This window comes from Fukomys damarensis, unplaced genomic scaffold (genome assembly GCF_012274545.1).
Source record: "Fukomys damarensis isolate Sample0158 unplaced genomic scaffold, DMR_v1.0_HiC HiC_scaffold_17, whole genome shotgun sequence".
Taxonomy (NCBI): domain Eukaryota; kingdom Metazoa; phylum Chordata; class Mammalia; order Rodentia; family Bathyergidae; genus Fukomys; species Fukomys damarensis.
The window spans coordinates 24,582,933-24,590,080 of NW_022900929.1; the positions used below are offsets into that span (position 1 = coordinate 24,582,933).

General features: G+C 61.6%; 1 protein-coding gene across 1 annotated transcript in view; it reads left to right on the forward strand.

Annotated features, from left to right (window-relative positions):
• Positions 1-6: 6 nt before the first annotated feature.
• Positions 7-7,148, forward strand: part of Aebp1 (AE binding protein 1) — a gene marked incomplete at its 5' end in the record, with an annotated part of 7,675 nt that continues 533 nt past the window's right edge. Inside the window, 21 exons of the mRNA XM_033764917.1 lie at positions 7-46; positions 1,421-1,798; positions 2,160-2,231; positions 2,351-2,422; positions 2,525-2,644; positions 2,715-2,780; positions 3,011-3,088; positions 3,227-3,307; positions 3,385-3,438; positions 3,603-3,712; positions 3,789-3,928; positions 4,206-4,290; positions 4,384-4,528; positions 4,612-4,697; positions 4,905-5,028; positions 5,258-5,454; positions 5,539-5,718; positions 5,890-6,238; positions 6,321-6,460; positions 6,558-6,657; positions 6,879-7,146. Coding sequence (XP_033620808.1) covers positions 7-46; positions 1,421-1,798; positions 2,160-2,231; positions 2,351-2,422; positions 2,525-2,644; positions 2,715-2,780; positions 3,011-3,088; positions 3,227-3,307; positions 3,385-3,438; positions 3,603-3,712; positions 3,789-3,928; positions 4,206-4,290; positions 4,384-4,528; positions 4,612-4,697; positions 4,905-5,028; positions 5,258-5,454; positions 5,539-5,718; positions 5,890-6,238; positions 6,321-6,460; positions 6,558-6,657; positions 6,879-7,146 — 2,885 coding nt within the window. The remainder of the gene's footprint in view (positions 47-1,420; positions 1,799-2,159; positions 2,232-2,350; positions 2,423-2,524; positions 2,645-2,714; positions 2,781-3,010; positions 3,089-3,226; positions 3,308-3,384; positions 3,439-3,602; positions 3,713-3,788; positions 3,929-4,205; positions 4,291-4,383; positions 4,529-4,611; positions 4,698-4,904; positions 5,029-5,257; positions 5,455-5,538; positions 5,719-5,889; positions 6,239-6,320; positions 6,461-6,557; positions 6,658-6,878; positions 7,147-7,148) is intronic.

Below are 7,148 nucleotides of genomic sequence, written 5' to 3' on the forward strand. Positions count from 1 at the left end.
GCGCGCCCTGCCCCGGAGGGGGACCAGGCGGGGGCGGCCGAGGAAGGTGAGAGGGGCCTGGGAGGAATAGAGACACCCTCTCTGCGGGGACTTCGAGTTTGGCTGGGGTAGGCCCAGGAAGGCGAGGGATGGAAGGGGGCCCAGAAGGTGAGAACCTGGGGCGGGGCCGACACCCGGGGAATCTGCAGGGCTCTCCTCACCTCTCCCTGCCCCAGCTGCCCACTCGAGGAACTGCGGAACCCTGGCCAGAAGGGCATATTCAGCACCCAGCCGCAGGCCACTTTGGGGTGGCTGGACCTGGTTGTCTGGTTGCTGGTCCCCAGGCTGCTCGTGGGTCTGGGGAATGTACTATTTCAGGTCCCCCTACCCCAGAAGCACACAGGCAATGGTGGGGACTGCGGCTCTGCCCCAGCTTCCAGGGGTTAGGAGAATCTGAGAGGTGATGCATGGCCAAAGCATGTAACCCAGGCTCTTACAACCCAGGCTCTTACGTAATCTGTGTCAATAAATCTTTGCTGTTTATCATGGCCCTCTGAAGGGTGGCAAAGGATCTTATGATCCCTCTCCCAGGAGACGCTGAGGCACCAGGCATCATCCCTTAAATCTCAGCTCCCCCTCCCACCCTCTGGACCCCAGCTGTAGCTTCTTCCTGGCTGTCCCCACACCTCAGTCCCTGCAACCTTCCTGCAGCCACTGGGTTTGCCATCCAGGGCTCCTAGATGCTGCCGAGGCAGCCCTCCTCCTGTTGTGTTTCATAACTTCTGTATTTGGCCAAAGCACCCCCGCTCCGTGTCTCCCATCTGCCATTAAACTCCCAGCAGCATCTGTAGCTCCTGCTTGGGTACAGGGAGGGTCCCCAAGAAGCAGCCCCCAGACTCCTTGACATGAAGCAGCAGCCACGAGCTCCCTGGCTGTCCCTTTGCCCTCCGTGTGGCCCACAGGTCTCCCAGCACCCACCACCAGTCTTGGCTTTCAGCCCAGCCCCCTTATTTCTTGCTCCTTTTTGGGATGCAGGAGACTTTAGTGTCCCTTTCCTGGAAGCTTTTCTTGTTCCTGCAGGGAGGCTCAGGGAGGGCCTAGGTGGGCCTATGTCCTTTGTATGACAATGTTGTGCAGGAATGACCATTGATTCGTCAGGCCTGGCTGGTTCAGTCACTCTGTGAACCATCCAGGCCCCACACAGAACAGTTGCCCCGTGACTGACAAGTGACACTGGGTGATGGAGTGGACACTGAGGGCACCTGTTAAGGTCTCAGCCCTGGAAATGAGTGTTGCGTGCTCAGTCTTAGGATGAGATGTTATGTTGGCAGCCCGGCACTACCAGAAAGCAAGCTTGGGTTCAAACCCCAGCTCTGCCAGATGGGCAAGCACTGAACGCAGCAGGCTCCGTTAATTTGATTTAAATCTTTATGTTGGACAGCACTGCTGGAAAAGGCTAAAGACAAAGGGAAGAAAGGGAAGAAAGACAAAGGCCCCAAGGCAACCAAGCAGCCCCCTTCAGAGGGGACCCCCAGGCCACCTAAAAAGGGGAAAGAGAAGCCACCCCAGGCCACTAAGAAGCCTAAGGAAAAGCTACCCAAGGCCACCAAGAAACCCAAGGAGAAGCCACCCAAGGCCACTAAGAAGCCTAAAGAGAAGCCACCCAAAGCCACAAAGAAGCCCAAGGAAAAGCCACCTAAAGCTACCAAGAGGCCTCCAGCAGTGAAGAAATTCTCTACTCCAGCTCCCTTAGAAACTGAAGAGTGGCCGCTGCCCCCACCCCCTCACCCTGGTCCCGAGGAGCCAGTCCAAGAGGGAGGTTTGTGCAGGCTCCTGGGGCTCTGAGGCTCTAGCTTCCGCTGGAGGCAGGGAGAGTGAGGGAGGGTACTGGGACCCTGCCTCCCACACACAAGGTGGCCTCTGGGGCCTCAAAGTCTGTGTGAACTTGGCAACTTGATTTCCTGGGGCAGGGACAGGCCTTGGCAGCTTGTAGGTCTCCTCTGACCCTGGTCTCTGAGCCTGCATGGTGCCCTCCTGCTTCCCTTCTGGCAGCCAGGGGATATAGCTCCCAGGGGATACAGCAGGGTGCCCAGGCCTCCATGAGGTGAGCTGTGGCCCTAGGCTGTCAAGGACTTCAGGACAGGCCCCTGTCCAGCTGCTTTTGGGGTTCTGTGTTGCAGAGGGCACCTTCCCAAATGGCTGGCAAGGTCCAGGAGAGGAGACCCATGTGGCAGCCCGGGAGCACCAGCCTGGTGAGTGGCCATCATCCTCCTGGCCTGTGGTGACCAGCTACCCTGGCTTGCTGGACTGAGGGGTTTCCCGGAGGGGGACGGGTGGGGTTGCCAGGCAGCCACTGGCATCTTCCCCTCAGAACTGGAGGAGGAGACGGAGATTCTCACGCTGGACTACAATGACCAGATAGAGAGGGAGGACTACGAGGACTGTGAGTAGGTTCGCCCCATATGGAGGAGACCCTGGCCCAGGTACTGCCCATCCTGCCCAAGGGCCCTCCCAGGCTGACCACTCAGAGCCCACCTCCCCTCAGTTGAGTACATCCGGCGCCAGAAGCAGCCCAAGGTACCACCCAGAAGAAGGTTCTGGCCAGAGCGCCCTGAGGAGAAGGCAGAGCAGCCAGAGGAGAGGCCAGAGAAGAAGGAAGAGACCGGTAGGGTGGGGGCTGGGGAAGGGGTGCTGGGGTTGGGCTCTGGCCCACACCCACCTTCTCATCTCCACAGAGCCACCTCTGAAGCCACTGCTGCCCGACTACGGGGATGGCTTCGTGATCCCCAACTATGATGACAGTGAGTATCCAGCACCCCAGGGTCTGAGGGTGCAGCGGACATCTGGGCCAGGGGTGTGGTCAGGGTGTGGAGCCTTCCCTGCCCACCTTCCTGGCCCCTGACTTTGCCAGGTGTGTCCCTCAGCCTCAGCCCTGTCACCACACAGGGCCCCAGTCCTGCCCTGTGGGCTCCTGTGAACCCCAAGCCAGGGTAGGGCAGGGACAGGGCCTCAGCTGGGCTGTTCCTCTCAGTGGACTACTACTTCCCGCTGCCTCCACTACCGAAGCCTGACGCAGGTCAGGAGACAGATGAAGAGAAGGAAGAGCTGAGTGAGTGGCCCCAGGCATTGCCCCCACCAGGCCATCGCCTAAGGCCAGCTTTGGCCTCCCCCTGGGACCCCAGCCCCACTGTATTGCATTCCAAGCCTAGGCCAGGCTGACAGGCTGCTCTTGCCCTACTCCCTCCAGAGAAACCCAAGAAGGAGGGCAGCAGCCCCAAGGAGGAGACAGAGGACAAATGGGCCGTGGAGAAGGACAAGGACCACAAAGGTGGGTGTCATCCCCCGGGGACATCTGCATTCTGGCCGCCTGGGCTGTAGCCCACCTGCCCCCTTCTTGGTCCACAGGGCCTCAGAAGGGCGAGGATCTGGAGGAGGAGTGGGCCCCGGTGGAGAAAATCAGTGAGTGGGCTGGGGTGGAGCAGCTGCTGGCCTGGGACTGAGGCCTGAGCCACTGGCTGGCAGATGCCTTTCCCTGGTGCTCTAGTGGAGGGGTGGGTTTCGGGGGTTGGTGCAGGGAGGGCTGAGCCTCCCAACCACCGGTCCGGGTGGGCATGTGTCCCCAGAGTGTCCCCCCATTGGGATGGAGTCTCATCATATTGAGGACAACCAGATCAGAGCCTCCTCCATGCTGCGCCACGGGCTGGGTGCCCAGCGTGGCCGGCTCAACATGCAGGTGGGTGAGCGGTCAGCATGTCCCCCACAAGCGAGGGGCCCCCACACTGTGCTCAGTCTCCCTGCCGCTCCACCAGGCTGGCACCAATGAGGACGACTACTACGATGGCGCTTGGTGTGCTGAGGACGACCCGCACACCCAGTGGATCGAGGTGGACACCAGACGGACCACCCGCTTCACAGGCATCATCACCCAGGGCCGGGACTCCAGCATCCAGTAGGTGGCCAGACTCCTGGGCAGCTCATGGTGGCTCTGAGTCCCACATGGGACACCCAGGAAGGCCAGAGGACCCATGGGGGTCAACTCTACCCGCACCCGTCCCCGAGCCTGCAGCCAGTCGCACATTCAGAGGGGCTCACAAGCCACTGCCCATGGCCACAGGCAGCACAGGGCATGGCTCCTGCTGCCCCATGGCACAGTGGACAGAGGGCATCAGGCTGCTGGGGGTCTGGGTGGGCAAACGGTCCTGCCCTGACCACATCTGCTTCACCAGTGACGACTTCGTGACCACGTTCTTCGTGGGCTTCAGCAATGACAGCCAGACGTGGGTGATGTACACCAATGGCTACGAGGAAATGGTGGGTACCAGGCCTCCGCTCTGTGCCCGTTACTCAGTCCTGGGTGGGCTACTGGTGTGGGGTGCAGCGCTGAGGCCTGTCCCCATCCTCCAGACCTTCCACGGGAACGTGGACAAGGACACGCCAGTGCTGAGTGAGCTCCCGGAGCCTGTGGTGGCCCGCTTCATCCGCATCTACCCTCTTACCTGGAACGGCAGCCTGTGCATGCGCCTGGAGGTGCTGGGCTGTCCCGTGAGTCGTGAGTGCCTGGGGCCAGCAGGGTGGTGGGGGGTACCGGGGGCCACAGATGGCTGGCTCAGGTGCCTGCCCGCCCTTCTCCAGCCATCTACAGCTATTACACACTGAACGAGGTGGTGGCCACCGATGACTTGGACTTCCGGCACCACAGCTACAAGGACATGCGCCAGGTCAGGGGCTCTGTCTGGGCTGAGCCCAAATGGGGTGGCCAGAGAGCTTGAACCTGGTTCGTCCCTGTTGTCCTGGGGCACCCAGGGGAAGGAGGCCTGGACCTGGGGGCCACCTGGGAGGGTGTGAGGTCAACTGTCCCTCCCCACCAAGCAGACTGGGGCCATGGGAGAGGCAGGGTCAGTGACGCAGTCCCCTGCCCCTGCCAGCTGATGAAGTTGGTGAATGAGGAGTGTCCCACCATCACCCGCACGTACAGCCTGGGCAAAAGCTCTCGAGGACTCAAGATCTACGCCATGGAGATCTCAGACAACCCTGGGGAGCATGAGCTGGGTGAGCCCGGGCAGCTCTGGCTTCCCCCACTGTGGTGAGGGGCAAGGCCTGGCATTGCAGCTGGGCCACAGCAGACAGCAGTCACTGCCAGTCCTTCAGGGGGCCCAGGCCTGGCTTGCTGGACACTGAGCCTGCACTTCCCCATCCTTGAGTATGAGGTGGGTCCCCAACTTTCTGCTGATGCCCTGGCCTTCATAAGGCTGAGTGCTTGTGGCTCCTGTCCTTGTAGGGGAGCCTGAGTTCCGCTACACAGCAGGGATCCATGGCAACGAGGTGTTGGGCCGAGAGCTCCTGCTGCTGCTCATGCAGTACCTGTGCCGCGAGTACAGAGATGGGAACCCACGCGTGCGCAGCTTGGTGCAGGACACGCGCATCCACCTGGTGCCCTCACTGAACCCCGATGGCTATGAGGTGGCAGCACAGATGGTGAGTGTGCAGGGCCCTGGGTGGTGGCTGGGGGAGTGTGGAGCAGGAGCTGGTGGCCAAGGCCAACATTGTAACTGCCCACAGGGCTCCGAGTTCGGGAACTGGGCTCTGGGGCTGTGGACAGAGGAAGGCTTTGACATCTTTGAGGACTTTCCGGATCTCAACTCTGTGCTGTGGGGAGCTGAGGAGAAGAAATGGGTCCCCTACCGGGTCCCCAACAATAACCTGCCCATCCCAGAACGTTACTTGTCCCCAGATGCCACGGTGAGGAGCAAGCCCTGGTATCCCTGGCTGATGGCTGAGCCACAGGCATGGAGAGGCTGGGGAACTTGGAGGGATGTGGACAGGCTGTGGGGACAGGCTGTGGCACAGTGTGGGGGGCACAGACGGGCACAGTGCTAATGGGAGCCCTGGGCTCCTGGGGGCCACTCCCAGGTGTCCACCGAGGTCCGTGCCATCATCACTTGGATGGAGAAGAACCCTTTTGTGCTGGGAGCAAACCTGAATGGCGGTGAGCGGCTTGTGTCCTACCCCTACGACATGGCCCACACACCCAGCCAGGAGCAGCTGCTGGCAGCAGCCATGGCGGCTGCCCGTGGGGAGGATGACGAGGTGTCCGAGGCCCAGGAGACACCGGACCACGCCATCTTCCGCTGGCTGGCCATCTCGTTTGCCTCTGCTCACCTCACCATGACGGAGCCCTACCGGGGAGGATGCCAGGCTCAGGACTACACCAACGGCATGGGCATCGTCAATGGAGCCAAGTGGAATCCCCGCTCGGGCAGTGAGTCAGGCTGAGGGGTGGGAGCTGTGGGGGGCATGCGGCCCGGGGAGGGGGGTGACTGTGGTTCCGTGCGTCTGCCCAGCCATCAACGACTTCAGCTACCTGCACACCAACTGCCTGGAGCTTTCCATCTACCTGGGCTGTGACAAGTTCCCACATGAGAGCGAGCTGCCCCGAGAGTGGGAGAACAACAAGGAGGCGCTGCTCACCTTCATGGAGCAGGTGGGTGCCAGGCTGCACACGGGGGGGGGGGCAGAGCCGGGGACAGAGCTGGGACAAGGGGTCTCCGTGTGGCCCCAGCTTCCCGTCCCTCCTGCAGGTGCACCGTGGCATCAAGGGTGTGGTGACAGATGAGCAAGGCATCCCCATTGCCAATGCTACCATCTCTGTGAGTGGCATCAACCACGGCGTGAAGACAGGTACCTGGCCTGCCTTGGGGGACGTGTCCTACCCCAGGAGCAGCAGTACAGGCCCCACAGACCCCCAGCCCCCTGCACCATCCAGAGACATTGAACGGGGACTCAGGGGGAAAGCTGGATTTGGGGGAGACCCATGGGGTAGGGTCAGGGCTCAGAGAGGGCAGGTAGAGCTGGAGGGCTTGGCCCTGCGACAGCCACTGGTCTTCCCATTGCCCCGGCAGCAAGTGGTGGCGATTACTGGCGCATCCTGAACCCAGGTGAGTACCGTGTGACAGCCCATGCAGAGGGCTACACCCCCAGTGCCAAGACCTGCAATGTGGACTACGACATTGGGGCCACCCAGTGCAACTTTATCCTGGCCCGCTCCAACTGGAAGCGCATCCGGGAGATCATGGCCATGAACGGGAATCGGCCCATCCTTCGCGTGGACCCCTCACGCCCCATGACCCCGCAGCAGAGGCGCCTGCAGCAGCGACGCTTACAGCAGCGGC